The sequence below is a fragment of the Hemiscyllium ocellatum genome, chromosome 28 (genome assembly GCF_020745735.1).
Source record: "Hemiscyllium ocellatum isolate sHemOce1 chromosome 28, sHemOce1.pat.X.cur, whole genome shotgun sequence".
Lineage (NCBI taxonomy): Eukaryota > Metazoa > Chordata > Chondrichthyes > Orectolobiformes > Hemiscylliidae > Hemiscyllium > Hemiscyllium ocellatum.
Window position 1 is genome coordinate 23,150,529 of NC_083428.1, and position 27,753 is coordinate 23,178,281.

The following is a 27,753-nucleotide window of genomic DNA, read 5'->3' on the forward strand; positions in this document are numbered from 1 at the left end:
ATTGCCAAGTTTTAGGCTGTTTCTTTAGATCTCCGTGCTGGGATGGACATTTTTGAGGGCTCTTCCCTGGCTAGTATTGTTTCCATAAGGATGCATTTCTGTGCTTGGTCTTGTCAAGTCTTTACAGAAAGTTGCACTAAAATCGGTGTTAAAAATGAATTAATTACTGTAGAAATGCAGATACAGATAACAGTCATACTCTTCTGCCAAGTAATACTTGCCCTTTTTTCAATCTGTTAAGTTTTATCGATCCATATGTTGACTAAGAGTATCAGTACTGTGCTTTCTCTGAGCTTTACTTTTTGTTTAAAATGTTAAATTGCATTGTAATGATTCGTTATTGCGGACGTGTTTTTTTTCACTTCCTTACCTCATTGCCGCATGGTATGTAATTTGTGTAAAAATTCCTGAAGAAGGGCTTCTGTCCAAAACGTCGATTCTCCTGCTCCTTGGATGATGCCTGACCTGCTGCGCTTTTCCAGCAACACATTTTTAAGCTTGTGTAAAAACTACATTGGAAAACTGCAGACCTATTAAGCTACATCTGTAATGCTAATCCCTGTGTACTCAAACCATAATCTTGAGTTCCAGCAGTACGTGTAAACAAAGAAGTGTTCCTTCAGCTTATGCCAGTTGCAGGAAGGGGTTCTAATAATGAATTTTTCTTGGGACTGATTAATCTTGTTTATTAAATTAAATCTTTTTAAATTAAGAGCTTTGGTATGAAGGCTGACTACTTCAAGTAATTGCTTGTGATAGCTTCTTGCTTATAATCTGAAGATATGTAGCTATAAATAGCTGCAGTTGCCCATAGGAATCAACTTTAAATCAATAAAAATTAGATTTTTAGATCTCGTTTTAAACAATGTTATAGCAGAGAACTGTCAAAATGTCCCTTTTAAGGTTGGACAGCCTCATGCACCTTGGGTTTTAATATCTTTATTAATCTAATGCTATCTTTTATTAATCTAATCCTAAATGCTATTACTGATGCGGGGTAAGTTTTCTGTAATGAATTTTGTTTATTTTATTTATGTATAATATATGTTGTGCATCAATCTCTTGCACTGCCTATATCGACCTCACTCGAAATAGGCATAAACAAAAACTAAGTATGCATAAAATAGAATCCCAAAAGTGTGACAACTCGGTTGTGAAATAATTGGTTATTGTAGACTAACTATGCATGACTGCCAATTTAATGTCACTCTAATACTGAGTTATGAACAGTTGTGCTGTGGACTCATGCCTACTAGGAATTGCCTTTAGAATGCCAAAACTAATGACCATTTACAGCTGCTTATTCACCATATCCCATCAATGTCTGAGACGTGGAAAGAATGGCTTAAACATAGCCTTTAATTCTTCTAATAGTTTGCCACGTGAAAAAGGCGCATGTGATGGATTGCGGTCAGAATTGGCTCAATGACCGGAAACAAAGGATAATAGTCAACAGCTTGCTTAAGAATGGGAAATGGTTCCCAGTGGTTATCACAGGACTCGGCTTTGGGCCTCTTGCTGTTTTTGGTTTGTATTAATGATTTGACTTGAATGTTGGAGGGATGACTGGCAAGTTTGCAGATGACGTAAACATTGGCTGCATAGTTGACCGTGAAGATGGTGAGAAAGTGTGTAAGGTATGAGGAGGTAGGGAAAGAGTTAAGTTTAGGGTTGCTTGGCAAAGGCTCAGCTAACCTGACTTTGACTAGATAAGAACTTACAGTGAACTTGCAGTAAACAATGAGGTGCTGGAGGCAAGAGTAATAGTTTAATGAGGTGAAGAACATCCACTGTGTAATGCCAGATGGCTTAATCTTTACTATTGATGCTCGCTGATTGAGGGACTGTTATAATCAATTCAGATCTTGCCTTATTTGAATGCTGCTCCCTGTAAGTGACTATATAAATTCCTTAAGAATCTGCTGCTCAAGGGAAAACTGAGAACGTACGTGGGCGATCGCTCTCTCCAGGACTTGGAATAAAGATGAAGGTAAAGCCATACTGGATAAAAGCAAATTACTGCAGATGCTGCAATCTGAAACCAAAAGAGAAAATGCTGGAACATCTCAGCAGGTCTGGCAGCATCTGCAAAGAGAGAAAAGAGCTGACATTTCATGTCTGACTGACCCTTTATCAAAGCATGACAAAGCTATGACAAAGGGTCAGTTAGACTCAACGTCAGCTTGATTCTCTCCTTGCAGATCCTGCCAGACCGGGTAGAGCCATACTGTGTCTCTGAGGTGTGCTCCGACTGATACAGAAATGGGATGACAGTAGCTGTCAATTACAGGAACATAAGTGGTTTGGTTGAGTAAACTCAGAAGTGGCAAATGGAATTTAATCTGAAGTGTTTCAGGGTTGTGCATTTGGCAAGGGCAAATAAAGTTCAGCAATAGAAAATAAACTGAAGGATATTGAGTGGTAGAGGAAGTTAGACACCTTTTGAAGTGCATGTCCGTAGTCCCTCAAGGTGACAGGACTGGGAGATAGGTTTTGAAGAAGTGGGATGCTTCCCTTCATTGAGCAAAGCATTGAATACAAGAGCTGGGTTGTAATGCTAAAACCTACACAAGATGCTGACTTAAGACACAGCTGGAGTTGTGTACACAGTTCTGGTCACCATATATTACAGGAAGAATATAATAACCATTGAGAAAGTGTTGAGGTTGTTCACAAGAATGTTAGTAGGACTTAAAAACTGCAGGTAGGAGAAAAATGTGGATAGGCTAGGAGTGTTTCCCATTTCAGAACAGAGGCAGCCAAAGTGCCAAGTTGATTGAGATTTATAAAATAATAATGGGCTTTGGTAGTGCAGACAGGGAAAACCTGTATCCTGTAACAAGTCAGTTACCAGAGGGCACCAGTTAAGTGGTTGGTAGAAGGATTAGAAGGAAATGAGGAAACATCTTTCACCCAGAGGTGATGGGCGTCTGGAATTCACTGTGATTTTGCAGCTGAGTTGAAAACACACTCTCTAATTTAAAAGGAACTTGGATCTACATCTGAAGCTGTGTAACCTTTGTGCTGATAGCTGTCCAATTCCACCTAGTTTTATTCAACTGGCATGGACACCATGAACTGAGTGGCATCACTTTTTTTTCTGTTCTTAACATTTGTATGGTTCTAGAGCTTCAAATCCTTTGTTATCAGCTATAAAGTTTTCTCCCTCTACACTTAATTGTCTCAGCTGTTGACAACTTCCAACTTTCCTTGCCTGTTATATTCATGGGTAATTAAGGAGCACTTGCATTTTTGGGTCAGAATCAGAATAACTTCAATGCCATTTCTACAGTCACAGTAAGAAATCCTGGAAAAAAAGCTTTGGAATGTTGAACCACCTTTTTTAGGATGCACAGCACTGTTAGTGGTGCCGTTTGAGATGTTGAACCTAGAGGTCCCATCCATCGACTCAAAAAGTGTAAAAGATTCCATGATACTACTATGTAAAAGCCAAAGAGTGTTAACCTGTACACCAGGATAATATTTATCCGTTGGTCAGTATTTCTGAAAAAACATTTCTGGTTGCTGTCACACTGCTCTTTGTGGGTATTTGTTGCATGCAAGTTTGCTGCTATGTTAATATTACAGCTGCATGCATGCTTTTATTGGCTACAGAGTGTTCTGAGGAGATCCAGGGTTTGTGAAAACTGCTGTGCAAATGCTGACTGATTCTGTGACCATTCAATAGAATAATTGTTAAAGAAGCTAGATTTGAAAATACTTATTCTGCAGTCTTTACATTCCGAACTGATTTATCTTAATCAAATCTTTTGGTTCAAATTTTTCATCTGAAATTGGTGGATAGCACTTTTTTTTTCTTATACTGAGTCTGATATCTGGTTGAGGCCCGTTCCAGGAATTTAAATTTGTAACTGAAGCAGATGCTTGTGTAGTGTTCTGCTCTGCCTCCCTGTTTAGGAGGATGCAAACCTTCATGTGGAATTATTCAGAGCAACCTGTCTAAGGACTTGGGCAAAGTTTATCCCCTCAAATGACCAAACAAATTGATTCATTTTGCTTATGGCATATTTGCTATTCATAATTTTGTAAAAACAAGTGATTACTTTTGATTACCATCACAATTATAATTGTATTCTAGTAATTATGCTTGAAAACATTTTATTTGTGCAATTGTAGAATCATAGAGTCCTACAGCAGGGAAACAGACCCTTTGATCCAACCAGTCCATGCTGACCATGTTCCCAAGCTAGTCCCACCTGCATGCTCCTGCCGATATCCCTCCAAACGTTTTTCATTCACAATTATCCAAATGTCTTTTAAACTTTAACTGTATCCAACACTTCCTCAAGAAATTTGTTCCACACACGAAGCATTTGTTCTGTTTTTAAACAGTCGATCAGACTCCCTTTTAAGGATTTGCAAGTTTGTACTCCTGTAGCTTCCTCCAATCGGCCTCTGTATAGCTTGTATATAAGTGGGTCTTTTTGTTTATGAATGAGATTACATTAACGAGACAATGGTTATTGGCACACTCAGTTCCTTTGACTTGAGGGGCCATTCCATCTACTATGTGTCTGGAGACACCATAACAAAGCTACTATGTCATCCTTGAATATTGACCAGGATTTTTTTCTGATCTTGCTGCATTGGGATGTTGGAGGGGATATGAGGAGATTAGAGGATATTCCAGTCGGTTTAATAGAGGTATGTCCAGAATGCTTAAGGTCTGGTTGGAGGGTTACTCTGATATTTGTGTACACTCTGGTTACCTTGGAGTTGTGACAGATGAGTTGTGCAGGAAAAATGCATGTAATATGATCACAAGATATGTTTTAGTTTTTTTTCAAGTTGTTATGGCCAGAGTGGGCACTAGCAAAACTTTAATGTTATTGGCTTACTCTTAGTCCCACTTTACTGCCCTTTCAAAAGGTTCTGAATTTGATGCAGTCACTTTAACAGAGTGAACTTGAGATCAGTGTCAAAAGTCAATATAAACTGCTTTTACTCAGCATCCCAAGGATGTTTGATGTTGAAAGATCTTTATTGAGCTACCCTGAGAAATTGTCATCTTGTGGACTGAGCTGTGTTCATTTAAGTCCAATGCTCTAAACATGAGGGTTAGTGTTAATTTGAATCATTTATGTGGGAATTTGACTTTGTGTGCAAAGCAATTGCTTAACTGCTTCTTTGCATACATTAATGACTTGGGCATTGAAGACTTTTTTTAAGGTTTTGCTATAATATACAACTTCATTCAGTAAAGATTGGGAAATCAGAAACTAATGAAATAGGAAGATATGGGTGTGGCTGATGAGGCTAGCATTTATTAGCCATCCCTCAGACCTTTTGAAGATGGGACTGAACCACTGCATTGGGTGCAACTGTTGTAACTTTGTAGGCCATTTCAGAGAGCAGTTAAGAATCAACCATAAGTTGGGGTCTAGTCAGAGGCTGGGTAAGGAAAGCAGATATCCTTTCCTTGAGCATTGGATTTTCTTTTGTTTTGCTCCACACTAGTGTTTCCGTGGTCATTGCTATTGTCTTCCTATTTCAGATTATCTCCAGTTCAAAGTTAAATTCTCCACCTATCCTGGAGGGATTTGAACTTTCCTGCAGATCATGAATCCAGGTTGCTGAATTGCTACTTTGATCCAAAAGCAAAATATTGTCTTTATTTGGTAGTATTTCCTGTATCTGCAATGTTGGCAATACTTAATACGCTTGGCAGTGCTTATGAAATGAGGGGAAACTTATTTCAGGTGAGGACCTTTTTTGAGTGTCTGTCTACAGATATGTTGTGGTTGGCAAGAGAACTTAAGTAGTTTTTATTGGCTTTTTAAAAATAAAAGCATAGTACAGAATAAAGATGACTAATCTATTACAAACCCTCTGAATACATTTTCTGTTTTGGACACTTGATCTTGGAAAAGATGTCAAATGCAGAGGCAGTTTAAGGATAAACTTGTGTGAAGAGACTGATGATACTAGGCTTGTTTTATTGGAACAGAAAAAGATATTTGATATATTTAGTTTTGAAATCATTAAATGAAGAGAGGCTGTTTCCAGTGACAAGGTTCAGTAACTAAAGGAGACCGATTTTAAGGTGATGAACTAGAAGCGAATTGGTGTTTTTGCACAGGTTATTGTGATCACCTAAGTACTGCCTGAAAGGTGGTAAAAATGGATTCCGTGCTAACATTCAAGAATGAACTAGATTAATCCTTGCCCTGTAATTTTTTTATCCCCTGTTTAGGCAAGAGTATGGAAGTCGGTCTACACTTACAGCTTCTTCAGTGAGTCAGCAAAGATGACGTGAGCTGAATTGTCCCATGCTGGATCATTCTGTGGTTCTAGATAATTGTGTAGAGAATAGAGTGCAGGGACAGCCTTTTAATACAGTATCACCTCCAATTTGGTCTTTAAATTTTTCAAATTAAGAATTTTTCCTTTTATGATTTTGATCTGAAAGTGTTGATACATTAAATGTGATGGTGTCTCTGAAGAATTGTGCTACCTCAGTGACTTGACTCACTCTCTTGAATTATTGCTAATCTTATAGTGGATTTCCTCATCGTCTGCTTTGCATTTAAGAAAGAGCAGCCTATAAATGTTTTTGTTTGGTTTGTAACAATCCTCCAAATGTCTCTTACCAGACAAAATGGCCTTTGCTTTAGACATGAGCTGAAAAATTTGTTGCTGGAAAAGCGTAGCAGGTCAGGTAGCATTCAAGGGGCAGGAGAATCGACGTTTCGGGCATAAGCCCTTCTTCAGGATAGCTCGTGACTGGAACTGTAGCTCCAAGGTGTAGAAAAGACTCCCTTTCACATTTTTCATTTTTGCTAACCAATTTGGAAATGCTTTACAACTTAATAGATTATCACCTTTAATTGGTGAATACTAGTTATGGTGAGAATTTATTTTACTGTAGAACGATTATCAAAAAGATGTTGTGAAACTTGAAAAGGGTTCAGAAAAGATTTATAGTGATGTTGTCAGGGTTGGAGGATTTGAACTATAAGGAGAGGTTGAATAGGCTGGCGCTGTTTTCCCTAGAGCATCAGAAGCTGAGGGGTGACCTTAGAGGTTTATAAAATCATGAGGGGCCTGGATAGGATAAATAGACAGTCTTTTCCTTGTGGTAGGGGAGTCCAGAACTAGAGGGCATAGGTTTAGGGTGAGCGGGAAAAGATATATAAAAGAGACCTATGGGGCAACTTTTTCACGCAGAGGGTGGTACGTATATGGAATGAGTTGCTAGAGGAAGTGGTGGAGGCTAGTACAATTGCAACATTTAAAAGGCATCTGGATGGGTATATGAATAGGAAGGGTTTGGAGGGATATGGGTCAGGTGCTGGCAGGTGGGACTAGATTGGGTTGGGATATCTGGTCGGCATGGAAAGATTGGACTGAAGGGTCAGTTTCTGTGCTGCACATCTGAGAGTCTAATTGTTGAAACTTTAGGCTAAACTGAAAGCTCAAATAAGGAATTTAATCTTAGAAATGTATAAGAATAACAACAAATTTTAACTCTTGGAATATTCTTAAAAAGTGCTTCACATAATACTAAAAATGGAAATGAAGGTTTACAAAAGATGCTGTGGTTGAGTCTGTTTTTGTTTTAGTTTTTATACACCACTGAATCTTTCTGTTCCTGTTGTGTATTTCTGTAGGATAGACATATATAGTATTTGTGTTGCTACTTAAGGTTTCATTCTTGTAAATTGTGTATTTTTAATTATAGTGCAACCTTGTATATTATCCAGGCCCAACATTCAAATTTGGAGGTGATGAGCCCTGTGCAAACTCTATTTCTTCCTACGCCTTCCCACCCCCATCCCATTTTAATGTCCCTCCTTTTGTCTTGATTTGAATTTGCAGTTTTTAAAGTGCATATTTGAGCACAGGCAGACTAAAACATTCTTAAATATATATTAAGATCAAGTGGTGAGGGGACCAGATTTTGAGAACCCTGGGAAATTCATTCATAGAATATGTACTGAGTGTCCAGCCTTCCAAGAACTACTTGTGGAAATTTTGTGCTGCTTGTATCCCAGTTAGTGACATGAGTAGATTCACCAATAACTGGAACCTGCCTGAGATTTGCATGCACATATGGGTCAAAGTGCATTTAAACCCAACTGCACTTGCAGAGCAAGCATAAAGTTGCAGTTACAGCACTAAACTGGCTTTGGATCTTTTCTCACTGCTCATAAATGAGAAATGTATTGTATGTGGGTTCTTGATCATTCCTCAAAAATGGTTATACCCAATTGTAAACGCATCTCTCAATTTGTGTAGTCGCAAACCAGACATGGTGAGTGAAAGCTTTCCCAAGTCGGTTGCTGCCACGTCTGTTAAAAAGCCATACAAGCAAAGAAAGCTAACTGTTTGAATAGAAAAGAATACAGTAGCCAGGTTGTTTGTCCTACAAGTGTTCCTTCAGCAGCTATTATACAAATAGACATCAGTTTTTAAGTGTTTATCAAGCTAGGTGTGTGGATAGGTAAAGTTGTCATACTCCTATCTAGACCATAGGACTGCACTGACATTAGAGAGATAATTGGTGGTTTAATCTGAGGTTGACTATGCTTGCAAATATACATTATGCACCAGAAAGAGTTTTGTGGTAATCACAGCTGGCATGGGAATTGAATGCATGCTATTGGCATTGCTCTGAATCGCAAACCAGCCAACCAGTTAACTGAGTTAGAATACTATTTGGTATGCCATATCTTTATTCGTTCAAGCCAATTATGAAAGTTTGAACAAAATGTTTTCTTCCTATACAGATTGATACTATGTTTAAAGGGTAAAGTGGCATGAAGTTAACTTCTAATTGGGTACGATCTTCTTCTAGTATTAATGCACAGTGCTCTTGTTGGAGCCAGCAAAGTATACTCTGCATCTAATGAGTTTGTCAAAGGGAGTATAGCTGAGTTATTTGAGCACAAGTTTCTTCCTGGCTATAACCTTGACTGATTTTGTTTTATTTTTGTTTCATCAGTGCAGACCTGTTCTAACCCCAACATTTTACGGTATTGTGGAAAAAGCTTTTACCATTATGTCTGATCATCTGCATGCTCCCAATTTTCAAACATGCTCATCTTTTTATCAAATCTCTTTTGGGGTATAATCAAACACGTTTAGCAACTATGTAAATGAGTTTATTCCAAATATATAGCAGACTTTTAAAAAGACATTTAATCTGTGCTTTGGTTTATTTTTTAAATTACAATATCACTTTAAACTGTAAGGCGTGGGGGCATAAGTAAGTCTCTTGGCCATTTAATTCCACTCTGTCCTTCAATGAAGTAGTGGGTGATTTGGAACCGTAACTCTACTCCCTTGGTTTTTGCCCCATACTCATTAAAAATCTACCTTGACCCTAAATATACTTACTGAGCTAGCACCTATAAACATCTGAGGTACAGATTTTCAGATTGAAAATCCTCAAAAAAAATTACACCTAATCTGTTTTAAATGGGCAATTCTATTAGAGATTATGCTCTCTGGTCGTGCCCCCCCCCCCAAAAAAAAAACAATGAGGGTTAGGGAGAGTAGTGCCTCCAGCATGCATCACTCAAGTCTAAGAATTTAAGATGTTTTGATAATTATCTCCTCTCGTTCATCTAAACTCTAAGGCACAATTCTACTCCAACCTTCCATTAGAAGAAATCCCTCCATGCCTGGAGTCACCTGGTGACCCTTTTCTGGACTAGTGCACCTTCCTGCTTCCGAACTGTTACCCACCCAGACCCATTCTCCTACCCTATTACTCTACATTTACCCCTGACTACAGTTTCCTGGCCTGTTTCTGCACATAAGGAACCGAAAGATATTCCCAGTATTCTAAGTATGGTCTGACTAGTGTGTTGTATAATTTTTTTTAACAGTACCTCCCTGTTTTTCCCTTCCCCTTTACCCATTAAGTTTGGATGCTAATTGTTTTTTGTGACTCATGACTGGCCTTATCTCCAAATCCCGTTGTGCTACAGTTGCAGAAATCTGCAAAGCAAGCTTTTGTCAAAGCCTTGTCATTTAACCACATAATGGGAATATTTACAAAATCAGTTAAACAATTATTATTGTTTGGGGCCATTCACCTGTTTTGCACTCGGGCACGTTCCCTCTTATATGTTTGAGCAGCATTGCTAGAAGCTTGGCGAACTTAATTTTTACAACAAAAGTGTATTGTGCTTTCCCTTCCTGAGGTGAAGGGGTGAGAATGTGACTCACTGCAGTTTATCTAAACATTTTAATAAATGTACCGAAGCAAGACCATGATTTCTAAAATAAATTTGAAATATAAAGTTAAGTAAAAATGTTAGATGAAAGCAAATAACTGCGGAAGCTGGAATCTGAAACCAAAAGAGAAAATGCTGGAAAATCTCAGCAGGTCTGGCAGCATCTGTAAGGAGAGGGAAATTTTTCTCTCTCCTTACAGATGCTGCCAGACCTGCTGAGATTTTCCAGCATTTTCTCATTCGAAAGCAAAAATGTTGTCTAGAATATAATGATATGCAAATGGAAAACTGCAATTAATGGCAATGTAAACTATATAACCTTTTTTAAAAAAATCTCCCATTAATTAGAAGATTAATAGTAATTATTCAACCTTTCTCAATCACAGCTGAAATTTGTTTTTGCTTTGTCAGTGGGATTTTGGCTGCAAGGTACAATACTGAGCTATAATGTGGAGTAACCATTGACATTTCTTCTGTTGGAAAAGAGCTAATGGGAGTAATTTACTTGTTTCTAACAGAAGTTTGAAGCTGATTCGGCAAGTTTCCTAGTTTGTATTGTTTGTCCAGTTTACTTCCCACAAATTGAAATAGAACTGTAGTTGGAGCAGACTGTTTTGTTGAGATTAGAATATGGAAGTAATCTCTCATCAAAAGTAAAATACCAAAGTGCTGTAAATTTGGCTGCAGTTATATTGCATTTAAAGTCTAGTTCCTACAGCATGAGCATGTGTTTTAACCAAATGGTACTTGGGAATTGATTTATCACCCTCTTAATAGTTATGACACGCTATAGTAACTTGAATCTGAAGTTGGTGGTGTGAAACATCAAGATACAAATATAGGACTCAGCAATGTGATTGGACAGTAGACAGTAAACTCTTTGCTTAGCCTAGTGAAGGGTGTGTCTTTTGTTATGAGGCAATACTAGTTAAAAATCACCAACACCTAGGTTATAGTGCAACAAGTTTATTTGGGAGTGCTGCTCTTTCAGTTGGCTGTCAAGCAGGGCCATAAGACAGTATCTACAGCAAAAGATCACAGTGTCGTGCAACTGAAATGATATATTGAACAAACCTAGATTAAGTTTATTTTCCTTTTTTGTTTAGAATGGGCTGCAGGTTTTGGTTCACTAATGTGTAAATCCCCGAACTACTTTTAAGTCACATTCTTGAGATAACTCAAGGTTTTTTTTTAAAAAAGTGACATCTCAGCTCAGTGCATTAAAGATGTGACGTTGAAATCTGTCTGAAGAACCAGTCTGACTCGAGACTGGTTCTATGTCCAAAGTGGAATTTATAAAATATTACATGATTGTCTGCTGATTGTGCTTTTTGATCAAAATAGAATGTAGCCGCAAATGCAAATTCACCCTGTAGAGTGTGTGGGTGTGGTGTAGTGGGGTCACCTGTCATGTGACATGAACCTAAGGTCCCACGTGAGGCCATCCTCATGGGTACCAAACTTTGATATCAGCCTCTGCTCGGCCACTCTGTATTGTTGCATATCTCAAAGTCTGCCTTGGAGGATGGTCACCCAGAGATCTGAGGCAGAATGTCCCTGACTATTGAAGTGTTCCCCGACTGGAAGGGAACATCCAAATCTGCCAATTGTTGTGCGGTGTCCATTCATCTGCTTTTGTAGCATATGCTTGATCTTGCCCAATGTACCATGTCTCGGGGCATCGTTGCTTGCAGCATATGAGATGGACAATGTTGACGAGTCACATGAGTACTTGCCGAGTACATGAGTGGTGACCCCAAGTGTAACGGTAGTTTTAATCTTGACATTCTGGCATTTCTTGCAGCAGTTGTCATGACGACAGGGTTGTACGGTGTTGTGGTCGATGCCGCCTTGAAGGCTGAGCAGTCTGCTGTGAACAATACTGTTTAAGGTTTGACAGCTGTTTAAAGATGAAGTGGGGGTGTAGGGAAAGTCTTGGGAAGGTGCTCATTCTCATTGATAGTGTTGCAGGCTGCAAAGAATATGATGTAATTTTTCTGCTTCTGGGAAGTACTGGACAAAGAAAGGAGCCCTATCGGTTGCATCCTGTGTCCATCTCCTGAGGCGGTCATTACGGTTTCTCTGTGGCACATCGGAACCGGCGATCGATGAGTTGTGCACCGTACCCTGTTCTTGCAAAGGCATCCTTGAGCACCTTCAGGTGTCTGTCACAGGGTACGAAGCTCAATTTATCGATTGCCAGTGAAGAATTTATCGACCAGTGAAGAAACTAAGCTGCTAACAGACTCTAACCTAATTGTCTGAGCTGAGATGTTGCCACTTTATAAAACCTTAAGTTGTCTGAATGTGACTTAAAAGTTCAGGGATTTAAGTATTATTGAACCGAAACCTGCAACCCATTCTAAAAGATGAAAGACTTGTCACCAATCTAGGTTTGTTTAATATATCTTTTTAGTTGCATGATACTGTAATCTTTTGCTATAAATTCTATCTTATGGTCCTGCTCCACAGCTACTTGATGAAGAGTAGCACTCCGAAACCGAATCCTTCCAAATTAACTTGTTGGGCTACTTGCTGGTGCTGTAATTTTTTTTCTTTTTTAAACTTTGTTCACTGCAGTCCAACACCAGCTCCTCCACAGAGGCAATAATAAGCATTTAATGTTAACCTTTTCCAAGAAATCTATTGCTGCTGTTTCAGTAGTGCAGTGATATCTTTCGCATCTGTGTAAGGAACCTTATTGGAGAGTGGGAAATGTCAGTCGGCTGTGAAATGTCAGTCTTGATTGCATGTTGAAAGCTGGAACAGGGCTTGAACCTACAACTTTCTTGAGTGGAAAATACATTGTCACTGAGTCAGTCTCTGTTCTGTATTTACAGAAGGGTATGATAATGGGAAAGCATAGGTACTTAAAGCAAATGACACAGCCATATCACTCCCTCCTCCTTGTTCTTTTTGATGGGATTTCATTTCAAATTTTGCACTATTTTGGAAAATGCTGAAAAATAACTAAAATTGGCAGTGTAAGGGGAAAAAAGCTAGTTTACACTGAGATTGCTACTGGGGTGAGTTCAGTGTTCACGGTAAATACTCCAGCAATGAGTTCAATATTTGATTAAAGCAAATACTGTAGTTATACTGGAATTGCTATAAATTGTCAGCAATTTATATTTTTTTTATAGATGTGTACTTCAGATGCCAAAGGCTCTCCCTGCTGTGATGAGGAAACTCATTTGGCAGTCTGACACCAGCCTTCAGCAAATCTGAAATGCTGGGAATTGGCTCTAGAACATTTTAACCTCTTGGGATTTTACTTGTGATAGGACAGGTGGAGAAGTGATTGGAATGAAAGCAAGTGCCAATTCTGACAGACAGGAATTGTGGGAGTAATTCCAACATAGTTTTTTTTATCTCCAGACAGGTGCAGTTTAGACAGCAAATAATCTTCAACTCAACTAAAAGGACTTGACAAGGAACTCTGCTCACTTAAGGTCTAAAATGGTTGATCATGCAACCCCTGCTTTGTCGACAATTCAAATGCAGTTTCGACCTAGAAAAAAGTATGTGTCATTATATGGATATGATTATGGAACTGAATTTTCCTCCTTGAGGTTGTAATTCTAAGCTTTGGAAAGGCAATAAATGTGCAATTGAATTTCCTCAGTGGAAAACAACCTTTAAATTGTGAAGTGTTTCCCAGGCTTTAGTTCTTTCTAAACAATCCGTTGTTTCTATGTGACTATGCTGATTTGAAGCACTGATTTATCTGCTGTTTTTATACTAATATATCACAGTAGAACAGAACAATGGGAAGTTGGTGTCTTCAATTACAACATAATTTCAGCCACTGGTTACTTACTGGAGCAGCTATAGATTTGGATTAAAAGGAATGATGCTGTCTGTTTAGTTCTTGTGCAAAACCTAAAAATGGAAGTGGTTCCTTCTTTTAAAAGACTTTGACCCTTCCAGTATCTCTTTACAATTTTCATCTAAAATATACTGAAACTTTTGAGTAACCATAATCTGGAATGTCCTGTTTTATCGTAATGGATAAATGTACCTGATCTTGTGAAATGTTGTTGAACAGGTTTTTTTAATTGAAAGGACTGTACAATTCTTACGCATTTGGACTAGAAAAACAAATGAATGTGATTGTGCAGTGAAACTAGGTAAGGCAACTGTAAAACTCACATGTAGCACTTAGCAAATAAAGTCAGAGCTAACTGGTCAGTCATCTTAAGCTGTTTGTTTCCCTGTATTTCTCCTACACCCTTACAAGATGGAAATCTTATAATGCTGTATATAGTTGATGGAACTTAATCCAATACAGCAGTCATGCTCCATTTGGTGTCAATTGATCATGATGCAGTAGTTGATGAGCTCATTTCATTATCTTTGCTTGAACTGTTTTTTATTCCTCCTGGTTCAATTAAAATGTTCTTATTGAACATCTAGACTTGGAAATTCAGTACAATATAACTAATGTACAGTTCTGTTGCCACAGTGCAATCATGTTAGTGCACCTACCTTTTGACCTAAGCCAATACTTGTGATATCTTTTAAAAGTCAACCTGTTGAAGCTACAATACCAGTGGGAGTAACATGCATTGGGCATTGCTACGAAACCCCACAGCCAGTGCAACAGATGTAAACTGTATAATTCTGCCACCTGTGAATGACTGTGGATAATTAAACAACTCTCAGGAAGCTGAGGATCCCCCATTATTCCTTGCTGATGGGGAATCCCAGGACATCAATACATAAGATGAGCAAAGCTGAAATTTTTATATCTCAAGTCAGAAGTGCGAAGTGGATCTATTTGGACTTTAAGAAGGCATTTGACAAGGTGCCGCACAGGAGGCTACTAAGCAAGATAAGGGCCTCTGGTGTCCGAGGCAAGGTTCTAGCGTGGATAGAAGCTTGGCTGTCTGACAGAGCGTAGAGTGTGGGGATGAAAGGGTCCTTCTCAGGATGGAAGCCAGTAACAAGTAGTGTTCCACAAGGCTGAGTGTTGGAACTCAACCTTTTTTACATTAATGACCTAGATGAAAGAACTGAGAAACTTATCAGCCATGATTGAGTGGCAGAGCAGACTTGATAGGCTAATTTGGCCTAACTTCAGTTCCTGTAGCTTTTTTATGGTCTCTTCACCACCTCCTGAGATATTGGATACTGCAAAGGCTGTGGGCCTTGACATTTATTCCCATAATAGACTTGAAGACTTATGCTGAGTACTAGCCCCCAACCCAGCCAAGCTGTTCCATTAGTTACATCAGTTGACATCTATCTAGTCAAGTGAAAAAATTACCCACAAAAAGCAGGACAAATCCAACCTGGCCAATTATCAACCCCTCAGTTTTTTTTCTACACCTGCATAATGCTGAGTGGTTGTTGACCACACTATAAAATTGCACTTGCAAAGGAATGACCTCCTGACACTGAACCAAAACTGTGCTCTTGACCTCATTGCAGCCTTGTTCTAAGTTTGCTCGCTGCACTGGAAGGTTTGTTTTCAGATGTTTTGCCACTGTACTAGGTAACATCATCAAGCCTTTGGTGAAGCATTGGTGTTAGTGACCTGCTTTATATTTGTGTTTAGGTTTCCTTGGGTTGGTGGTGTCGTTTCCTGCGTTCTTTTTCTCAGCATCGTAAATGGGGTCCATATTGTGTTTGTTGATAGCCCTCTGGTTGGAATTCCAAGCTTCTAGGAATTCTTGTGCATGACTCTGTTTGGCTTGTCCTAGGATGGATGTGTTGTCCCAGTCTAAGTGACATTCCTAGATGTCACAGTAGAGCAAACAGCCAATGGGGAACTTCAAGCCAGCGTCTGCAGGAAAACCACACATGGACCAAACGCTGAATTACAGAAGCAATCATCCCAACATCCACAAACTAAGCTGCATTAGCTTGTTTATTTCAACAAGCCATCACGCACTGCAGCACAGGAACCAAGAAGACCAGAAGAAAATCACCTCTACAGCGTATTCAAAAGAATGGATACCCAATGAGCACAGACCGCCAATTTCTCAGCAATAAACCCAAAAGAGCAGATAAAATGCATCCAGAAACCCTAGCCACTCTCCTCTACATCAAAGACATCTCTGAAATGACTGCTAGACTACTCAGACCCCTTGGCATCATGGTAGCCCACAACCCACCAACACACTAAAACAGCAGCTCATGAACTTGAAAGACCCTCTACAGACAACAAGCAAAACTACTGTCATTTTAAAAAATACCTTGCAAGAACTGTAACAAACACAACATTGGACAAACAGGCAGAAAAGTAGCCACCAGGATACTTGAACATCAACTAGCCACAAAAGAGACATGACCCACTCTCTTACTAGTATGCTTACATACATGTAAATAAGGAAGGGCACCACTTTGACTGGAACACACGTCCATCCTAGGACAAGCCAAACAGAGACATGCATGAGAATGCCTAGAAGCATGGCATTCTAACCAGAAGTCTATCAACAAACACATCGACTTGGACCACCATTTACCACCCTCTGAGGGGGAAAAAATGCATAAACTGACATCAGCACAGGAAATGACATCACTAACCCAAGGAAACCTATACACACCTACACAGTAGGTCACTAACATCAGTGCTTCACTGGAGGCTCACTGAAGATGTTACCTAGAATGGTGACAATGTCTGAAAATAATCCGTCCAGCTCAGCAAGCAAACTTGCATCCAGTGCCTCCACGTGAGGTACAAACCTTCTCAAAACTTGCTGATGAGCAAGAGGTGAATTCCTGAAGGGAATGATTGACAGCCTTTGCCATCACCGCATCATTCACCCAAACATAGCATTAAGGAGCTCTAGCAAAATTGAAATTGGTGGAAATGGAAAACGTTTCAATGCGCAAGTCAGGAGTGTGATTGAATACTGTCCACTGAAGGAGTATAATTCCATCAATATTCAAAGCTTGACGTTATCTAAGGTAAAGAAACCAGCCTGACTGGCACGCATCCTCCACCTTCAACATTCACTCTGCACTCAATCGATGCATAGTAGAAGCTGTATACGCTATGCAGTTGATGCAGTGCAGTAGCTCAGCAAGGCAGCTTTGACAGCACCTTCCAAATCTGTGATCTCCCTAGAAGGACAATGGGAGCATTCAGCTTCCCCTCCAAGCCACACACCAATTCTGGCTTGGAACTACAGAGGAGCCTCTATTATCTGAATGAGATGGGCTGGCACTATTTCGTTCTGATAGTTTATTCGGTTAATTGATTCAATGCCTTCCCTTTGGGGCTTGGAGTTTTCTGTTAAGTCTGCTCCCTGTTCAGGTGATAAGGCAGCAGCAGCACCATTGTTGGAAACGTGTCTTTGATGTAATGTTTCTATCGGGACCTTGAGATCATCAGATAATCTGATGTTCGGATAATCAAGGTTCCTCTGTATACGACTATTCCTTCTTTGGTTTAAAATTTTGGAACTCCCTTTCCTAATGTCTGTCCCTGTAAGATTGCAGTGTCCAAGATGCAGCTCACTGCTACCTCCTTGAGTGGACACTAGATTCTGGCCTTGCTAGTGATGCCTGCAATGTGTTTTTTTTTTTAAGTCACTGCTGACCATTGTTGCTTTGCCTTTAGAATTTAAATGTGAACTTTTACATATCAGCTGAGAATGAATTGGCAAATTTGACTATAGAACTTATAAGTGCTCAAGATGAGCATCTGTGTTAATACAATACTGTAGATCTAATGTTACTGTCAAGATTTTGAATGAGTGATTTTAAATTAAATCTTTAATCTGTAGACTGCACCACTATCCCCTGTTGATGTGGAGCCAAGTGTATCTAAATGCTCAGGCATGTGCCAGTGTAGTTCTGCCATTTGGGTAATTTGTGCAATTGTCATCAGCCAGGGACACCACTCATGTTTCATGTTCTAGACTTGGCTCCATTTTGATGTGTGCGCGCTCTGCCTAGTTGCAGTGTTGTTTTAGGTAGTTATTTTTGCAAACTTTAAAGTCTCTGGTATTTTGTTATTAAGAGAATCACTGTCGAACATTCTTAAAAGATTAAGTTTAGCAGTGAAGAATTCTACTGTTGAAGTGAAACTAGCAACCAGTTCTAGGACTTGTGTGGAACTGGGTCATCCTTGTTACCAATTTTTCAGAAAAATATAGCACGTTCTGTCACTTTACCTCTGGCTAGGGCCTTTGTGCAAAGATTAATATAAGAACAGCAGCTGTGTGATTATGGATGTAACTTAACTTAGTTATAACCAAGATTAGGTGTAGTGTAAATCTTTCTATTCTGTGACATGACAATTTGAATTAGCCTCCAGTTTGGAGCTCTTCCATATTTAGGCATGTTCCTGTGCTAGTTTTTGGGTCCTACTTTTGGAAACAGGACTTTCTAAACGCTTTGACTTGATTCAGTCAGGAAGCCTGGGTTCAGGTCCTACTTGCTCCAGAGGTGTGTAATAACACCTCTGAACAGGTTGATTTAGGAAATATCTTCACCTTGAGTTATTCTTCTGAAACCCAACAGGAAGAATTTGTCAGGAAGATAACATAACTTACTAAACAGAACCACAAAGCAATTAGAATCTAACAGGTTACTGTATTAGCTTTTGAGTGTAAATAGTTAATGACACTAGTTGCTAAACATTGAACCTGATAGTAATTTATTGGTCCAGTAATGTGTCAAAGTGCAAAATGGAAAAAAAAAGCTTTGTTTTATTTTAAACTCTTTTTTCCCAAATTATTCTCCATTTGCCAACTCTATGACCACTTCCCTATTGATATCTGTTTAAACTGTTAGTGTCCTTGTGGGTGGCATGGTCCCTCAGTGGTTACCATTGCTGCCTCTCAGCGGTAGGAACCTGAGTTTGATTCCAGCCGCTGGCAATTGTCTGTGGATTTTGCATATCCTCCCCAAATCTGCATGGGTATCCTTTGGGTGCTCTGGCTTCCTCCCACAGTCCAAAGATGTGCAGATCAGGTGAATTGGCCATGCTCAAGTGCTCATCGTGTTGAGGGATGTGTGGGTTAGGTGCATTAGGGGTAAATGTAGAGTAATAGAGTAGGGGAATGGGTCTGGGTGGATTACTCTTCGGCGGGTCGGTGTGGACTTGGGCCTAATGACCTGTTTCCGCACTGTAGGGATTCTGTGATTCTACAATTCTCACTAATTGCCTTTGTCTATAGCTGTTAGCAATATGAAACTTCAATTTATTATTGACAGCCATTTATTGGATTTCCTATTGACTATGACCACTTTGCGATCATGGAGTTAGGTTATCTGTCTTTGCCTCATTTATGATTTCATTATAGCTTTAAAGTATTGACTGACTTGAGCCTCAGTTGATGCCACAAATTCAATATAACCATAATATGGTGGATCTTGCTGATTGTGTCTCTTATGTAGAAATTATTCTTCCCCTTTAATCTGTATGCTGTTTGATGAAGCTTATACGGAGATATGCAGACAGTCCATCGCTGTTTGGAGCATGGGTCTGTACAGGAACTTGGTGTTTGCAGGCATGTTTATTGAATTAAAATTTTAAATGGCACAGGTCTGGAAACCATTTCAAGGTTTTCTAATTTAATTTTAATATTTATTATCGTGGTGTGTACTTCCCATTGAATGCATACTCCAGTTAACTTATGGCTACTTCTGAAATGTTCTTACTTGTGGAATATCTTGTTTTGAAGATCCTGGTATCACTTGCTTTAACCCATTCATATTATAGGTTTGTCCACATGAAAGCTGCTGGAGTTTTTGAATATCACCTGAATGCATAGTTGTCCAGTTTGCTGTATGGGACATGTGCAGCTCGATATGCAAGACTTGTACACACAAATTTATTCCAAGTGTGTAGCAGTCAGTCATGCTCTTGATGCTGTTATGTTCTCTGTACAGATAGGAACAGAAGTAGACCAAACAATGCCTTAAGCTTATTCCACCATTCAATGAGAGCATGGTTCGTCTGTGGCCTAACCCAATATATCTGCCTTTAGCCGAGGTCCCTCAATACCTTTGCTTAACAAATATATATCTATCACAGATTGAAAATTAATAACTGTTCCAGAATCCACTGTGGTAGAGTTCCAAACATCGTCGTCCTTTTTTTTGTGTGTATGTATATAGAAGTGCTTTTCTCTTGAATGGTCTGGCCCTAACTCAAACCATGCCCCCTTGTTCTAGAATTGCCCACCAGTTTGTCTTTATCTACCCTGTCTTTTCCTGTTAATCTCTTGAAGATTCTGGTCAGATCCCCCTAAACCTTCTAAATTTCTGGAGAAAGTAGGCCTAATTTGTATAACAAAAACAAATTGCTAATAAAACTCTGCAGGTCCAGCAGTATCTGTGAGAAGAAAGCAGACTTTAATGTTTCAAGTCCAGTGATTCTTCATCAGAACTTGAAACTTTAACTCCACAGTTGCTGCCAGACCTGAGTTTTTCCAGCAAATTCTGTTTGTTCTAGACCTGCAGCAACAAGGTTTTTTGGTTTTATCCTAATTTGCATAATCTCACCCGTAGACCTGAAGTCCATTTATCATTCTTGTAAACATAGGTTCTGCTTTTTCTAAGACCAGTATATCCTTTCTAAAGTGTGGTGACCAGATTTATACTCAGTACTCCACATGGGTTCTTACCAGGGTTTTGTTTAACTGCAGCATAATGCCTGCAGACTGACTGAACTCCAGTCCTTTAGATAGAAAGGCCAGCATTTCATTAGCTTTCTTGACTATTTTCTGCAATAACATTTTTAACTCTAAGTTCAATTTTTTTAAAAAGCTGAAATGATGGTGCAAGATTTCATATCCTAGACTTTTTTATTATAGTAAAGGACTAAGTGGTATTGACTAAACATTGTCATTTTAGACAGCCTGTGTTTTAAATGAACAGCTACCAGGTACATTTTAATGTGTCCTTTTAAATTGATTTTTCAGGTCTTCCTGATTCGGACCAAAATAATTCTTGGAGGGGTAACTTTACTTATTGAGCCCTGAAATTTTTAACTCCCTTTTTTTTTTGCAGATGGGTTTTCCTAGAGACTCCTCACTCGAGCACGAGCTAAACCATCTTCCAGCCTCTAACTGGCTGCCACCTGCAGTTCCTATGAGATGAACCCTAGAAATGTTTAACCTTTTTTGACTTGCTCCTCCACTGCATGATGTCGCAATGTTGAGTTGACCAGGAATCATGAAATTGTATTGCTGTCTATTTCAAAATGGGCAGAAAGCTCAACATGCTTTGTACTTAAACAAGAAATTTCGTGTCTACTTTGTGACCGTGGTGGTGGTGTTTAATTACTAATTAGGCAGCCAGGAAATTGAATGTTGATGCTGTAAACAGTACAACATGAGCGAGTTCGTTAATGAATGTTCTGGTATCACTGGTACTACATTGATCTTTGTCTGGTGGCTCTCTGGATAAATGACCAATATTCATAAGTGACTACTAGGAAGGCATCTTTTCTACCTGCTCCTGCCCTAGCTATAGCAACAACAACTTATTAACATCATGAAATGTCTCCTATTTCAGGAACACTATAACTGAAAAATGACACTGCATTAGATCAGAAGATCTTCGTCAAAGAGATTTTAAGCAGACCTTTAAAGAGGATGAAGGAAGACTGTGGCCTTGGAAAAGCCTAGCCGGTCAGACAGAATCGGAGGAGCAGGAGAGTAGATGTTTCGAGCATAAGCTCTTCCTGATGAAGAGCTTATGCTCAAAACGTCGATTCTCCTGCTCAGATGCTGCCTGACCGGCTGTGCTTTTCCAGCGCCGCACTCTTTGACTCTGATCTCCAGCATCTGTAGTCATCACTTTCTTCTTCTTTTTAGAGTATGTAGAGACAGAGGAATGTATGGAATCTCTAGCTTGGGGCATAAGCAATTTGAGCAGTAGTGGAGTAATTAAACTCAGCGATGCATTAGAGGAGTGCACATATTGGAAAAGATTGTAAGACTTTGTTACTTCATTATCCTTCCAATATTTATTTGAAGACACAGCTGCCTATAATTCTGGATGTCAAGATAGTAGCATTGTAAGTTAGCAATAGGAGTTGGAATTGAGCTGGCAGCTTTCTGTCATTAGCATGTAGGTGAATATTCACACTGTCACCAAAGGGCAGTATGTGAATCTTTAAATAGGGAGGCAAGAGTAAATCCTGAAAGAGCACCCAAAGTATTGGTGTAGGATCAGGAAGAGAAGCCATTACAAGTGTTTGTATACTTACAACTAACTAGATGAAAATAGAATTGAGAGCAGGTTCTAGCTAGCTGGTTGATTCTGGAGATGTGTTGGAGAAGAATGATGTGGTGGGCCACATCAGACCACGGAAAGGTAAAGCAGGAGATAGACAAATGTTTACCTTTTTACTTTAGTCACATTAGACATCATTTGTCTTTAAGAACTATTTGAGTACTGTATGGTGGAGGTTGGTGAAGAATATTCTTTAGAAACTCGAATCAAGCCCTTGAGGATGGCAGTGGGTTATTTGACTCCTGCGCAATGCTTTTTCTGATCTCTCAGGTAGCTCTCATTGCTGGGGTACTAAGGATTGCTGAATTCTGTGGAATTCTAAATCTCTGGAAGGATGGGAGAAAATACTTAAGAGGCCATTCAAATATTTGAATGATTTCATCTTTTATTGTAAAGATTGAAAGTAAAATGATGTGTGTTATGTACAGATGGACATTCCCTATAATGGTTAAATTTTAAATTGCTTTAAATTTTCCTGAAGTAATTTATCATTTGCTTTTTGTAAGCCATCAAACTCCTACCTTAAACGAATCAGAATTTCATAGTTACTGACAGCTGGGAAAAACTATCCACTCAGGATATTATTTTTACTGTTTGGTGACTCATTGTGCGTATAGTTGTTATGACGGCCTCCATCTTTCTCCTTCTTTTCCCTGCCACACCCTTGCATACCCCACATCCCTTACAAGCATGTGCTTGATCTCCATTTAACCTGTTGGCAGCTTGACTTAAATAAATTTTAACTTTGTTTGTGAGGTTCACACATGGTGATTTTCAAATTTATTTTTCTTATCTTTTTGGCGTAAGAATTATTTTCAGTGTGTAGTTCACACTTCACAGACCATTCTGTCTCCTGACTTGGGTATTACACATTCCATTTGCCTTTCTTTAGCAGGATTTTACAATATCTAAGCAAATTTGGAACTGTCATGTTCTGCAGTATTAGATGTATTGGGTTTAGGATTGCTTTTTATTAAGACTGTGTGGGGAAATATGGTATTATGTGCAAAAGGAGTACGCTTGCACTAAGTTTTGAGTTTTAAAAAAATTATTAACTGATGCCTGACCCATTTATGATATGAAGAAGTAGTTGAAGGCATTGGATTACATTCTTGCAGTACTTGTGCTCCAGGACTTGCCACTATTCTGGTACAGCTACAAGGCTGCCATCAACCTGACAATGTGAAAAAATTTGCCTAGGTATGCCCTGTCCATAAATAGGACAAATAAACCCTTGCCAATTGTTGCTCTATCCATCTGAATACCTTCTAATCAATCTGTTCTGAGAAGTCAGTACTTGCATCTGGACAAGTGGGACTCAAACCTAGGTCTCCTAGCTCAGATAGTATTACTGTCCCAAGAGCTCCATCCCCATCAGTAAAATCTTGGAAGATGTTTCCAATGGTGCTATGGAGCCACACTTGTTTGGCAATAACCTGCTCACTGATGCTCAGTTTTAGGTTCTGCTAGAGCCACTCAGCTTCTGATCTCCATGGAGCCTTGGTTCAAACATGGGCAAAAGAACTGAATTCCAGGGGTGAAATAAGTGATTGCCCTTAACAACAAGGCCAGATTTGCAAGGACCCTTAGTGAACTTGAGTCAGTAGGAATCAGAGGAAAAACTCTGGCAACATGGCAAATGTAGGATGGAGATCAGATATTTCAGCTGGAAGACCTTTTTCTGAAGGAGTTTCTTAAGGTAGTGCCCTAGACCCAACCATCTTCAGCTGCTTCATCAAATCAGAAGTGTGGGTATGTGCTAATAATTGCAGTCTGTACTCTGTTTAACATCATTTGTGATACCTTACATATTGAAGCAGTTCATGTCCCAATATAGAAATACCTCAACAATATCCAAGCTTGGGCTGACAGATGACCAGTAACATTCATGCCACAAGTGCCAGGCAATGACCACCTTCAGCAAGAGAGTCTAACCTTTTGTTTGTTGACATTCGATGGTGTTATCATCACTGAATCCCCCACTGTTAGCGTGGTTGGGATGAGGGGGGAGGGGGGGTGAGTGTTACCATTGACCAGAAACTAAACTAGCAATCTAAATACTGTGACTAAATATAAGCCAGACAGTTTGAATCCTGCAGCAATCAAGTCACCACTTTACTCCTCAAAGCTTGTTCCCCATCAACTAGCATAAGTTAGGAGTGTGATGGAATACTCTGTACTTGCCTGGCTGAGTGCAGCTCCGAAAACACTAAAAAAGCTTGACACCTCAAAGCAATCTATTTGATTGATTGTGATGTTGTGCCACTGATTTCATCCACCAGTGTTCAAAAGAAGCAAGGTGTGCTTTCTAGAAGATGCACTGCAGAAATTCACCAATGCTCCTTAGCCAGCATCTTCCAAATCTATTACCATCTACAAGGACAAAGGTGACAGAAATATGGGTACACCAATACTCAAGTTCTCCTCCAAGTCATACTCCATCAAACTTGGGAATATGTCACTTCTTTACACTCACTGGGTTGAAGTCCTGAAGTCTGCAATGGTGTTGTGGGTCTACCTGACTCAAATGGACTGCAGCAAAAGGTGCCACCACTTTCGCTTAAGTATATCTAGGAACAGACAAAAAGATGTTGGCCCAATCAGTGGTGCCAACATTCCATGAAAGAGAGATTTTTAAAATCAGAACTTCTGTACATGGTTTTCCTTCAATATTTTAGTTTCATTTAAGAGTCATGCTTAACTGATTTTTGTTTTAACTCATAGGTTTGGATGAAAGAACAGGTCCTGGTCCATGGGCAACAAGCACACAGAGTAGTAGTCCATCAACATATGAACAGCCCAGGGTAAGAATGAACTATTTTACTTTCTTCAGCCTTTGTTAGTTCTGATTCAATATCTGATTTTCCATTTCATTTTCAATTTCTTTCCAAATGCAAAACAGATGACATCTTTGAGCCATATTGAGCTTTGACTACAGAATAACAATCCATTTAGTGCAGACTGTTGGTATAATTTTTCTGGTGTCAGCTCTGGTAATATTAACCTTTTTGTGTTATGCTGGTTATTTATTCTTGCTTAGTGCTTGTAGTGTATCAGCCTATTTAATGCACATTTATTCCTGACGGGCTTAAACTAGCAAGAAATGTAGTTGTTTCTAACATTTTGTTTCACCCCCCCCCCCGATCCCTTCATTTGGAAATCAATTCTGACTTCTTTGTCGGTGTAGCAGCATTTTCTTTTGTTTTGCAGCCTTATAACCAAGGTTTTTCTGGCCTCTCTCAATATCCACAAACAAACTGTCTCCAACAGATATTAAAAAAGCATGGGACCTGCCCCGAGTTAAGTCTACCCCAGCTCAACTAAGTTTGAGGAAAACTATTTGATCTTTACAAATGCTCAACTTATTTAACAAATCAAGAATTTAGCCATTGTTCACCTGATTTGGTGTTTGACAATGGTTTTTTTTTGTTAATGTGTCAATGAAAGTTTTAAAAGTGTATATATATCTGGATTCCAGTTTGTGATCACTACTCCTATATGTTAGTATTAGTTGCTGCCAGGACTGTATATACCAACTCGGCACTGTCCTACCTGCCTATCCACTCCACCCTCCCCTCTGACCTATTACCATCACCCCCATCTGCATCTACCTACCACCTTCCCAGCTACCTCACCTCCACTCCTGGCCCGGCGCATAGACAGACGCGCACGCACACAGATAGAGACACTCACATGGACATAGACGCAGATAGAGACGTGCGCATGCACAGACGTTGTGGACACTTCACCTGCTCTTTGGATGCTGCCTGGCCTGCTATGCTTTTCCAGCACCACACTTTTCCACTCTGACCTCCAACATCTGGAGTCCTCACTTTCTCCAGTATCTCTGCCAGCCAATGGTTGCATGGTTTGCTGGCACTCACTCTCCAAGCTCTTGTATTAAATGTCACTTTAATGAAACGCATAGGATGATCAAGATCAGTGGGAAAAATTTAACACTTCCTGTTCTCCTGCAATGTTAAGTAAAAGCAGAGTTCATCAACTACGGGTCATTCTGGTATAAAGCACATTTTGTCAATGTGAATTGACTATAACACAGTTTGTGAATTAGGGACAGCATTTGGATAATGCGATCTTTCTATGGATAGATTTTCTGTAGCGCAAGTTGCGGAGGAACGCAGCTGCCACTTTATACCGGAGCACTCTGTAGGCATGTTTATCAAATCTGAGGTAGCTCAATTTGTACATGTTTTTGCATCTTGTGCATTGCTTAAGATATATCAGAATTTGGAAGTCGACGCCGATAACCGTTCTTAAGGGTGGCACGGTGGCTCAGTGGTTAGCACTGCTGCCTCACAGCACCAGGGTTCCAGGTTCAATTCCAGCCTCGGGTGAGTCTGTGGAGTTTTCACGTTCTCCCCCGTGTCTGTGTGGGTTTCCTCCAGGTGCTCCGGTTTCCTCCCACAATCCAAAGATATGCAGGTCAGGTGAATTGGCCATGTTAAATTGCCCATAGTGTGTGGTGCATTAGTCAGAGAGAAATGGGTCTGGTGAGTAGGTTACTCTTCGGAGGGTTGATGTGGACTTGTTGGGCCGATGGGTCTGTTTCCACACTGTAAATAATCTAATATAATCTAATTTTGATCAATAGTTTTATAGTAATATTTTGAATGATCCATACCATTGCTGTCAAAACTCAGTTTTGGCTCCATTGCTGCCTTTGGGATTTTGCGTCATAATATTCATTCTGTGACTCCAATGTGGGAGCCTGACCTATAATTTGGGAATCTGCTCTATACATATGGTCTTTTCTGCTAGTTTTGGGGATATTTGTTCTTGCTGACACTTGCAAATTAAGGTAATCTATTTTTTTCCCCGTCTAGGCAGACTGGAAAGCCCACACAGCTTTTTTTTGAAGTTGAGCCAGATTTTGCCAACAAAATAATGGTGACAGAGCAGCACTTGACTTTATCAATGTGCAAAATGCTTAGCACCACAGATCAAAGAAAAGAAGTCCTGTGAATTGTTAAATCTTTGTTTAATGCGATTCACTGTCGGCACCATTATTCACTAGGGTCCCAGAAGCCCTGTAACACTTACTGTCAACTTGCACTCCCAGGAATGTATTGAGCGAAAATTTTAAAGCCTAAATGTGGATAAGAAAGCCTAACAAAGAGGACATGGGCACTAAATGTTCAACTCTTGGATTTAGTGCTCTCAATCTAAATCCGTTACGTAGCTAAGTTGGTTTTGTTCTTATTTACAGGGCTATGGTGAAGGTTCCCACTATGGTGATCATGTATCCAATAGAGAGTTGTCATCACATGATGGCATATCATCTTCATCTTTCATAAACCCTGGTCTTGTTGGTGAGTAGAATTTGTTT

At 39.5% G+C, this 27,753-nt stretch overlaps 1 protein-coding gene across 5 annotated transcripts in view; it reads left to right on the plus strand.

Moving 5' to 3' along the window:
• The window catches only part of LOC132829193 (transcription factor 12-like), a 143,956-nt gene that overhangs the window by 18,539 nt on the left and 97,664 nt on the right, over positions 1-27,753 (plus strand). For all 5 annotated transcript variants that reach the window (XM_060846563.1, XM_060846560.1, XM_060846561.1 and 2 more), the window contains 2 exons: positions 25,131-25,210; positions 27,634-27,736. In XM_060846563.1, the coding sequence (XP_060702546.1) occupies positions 25,131-25,210; positions 27,634-27,736 (183 nt within the window). The remainder of the gene's footprint in view (positions 1-25,130; positions 25,211-27,633; positions 27,737-27,753) is intronic.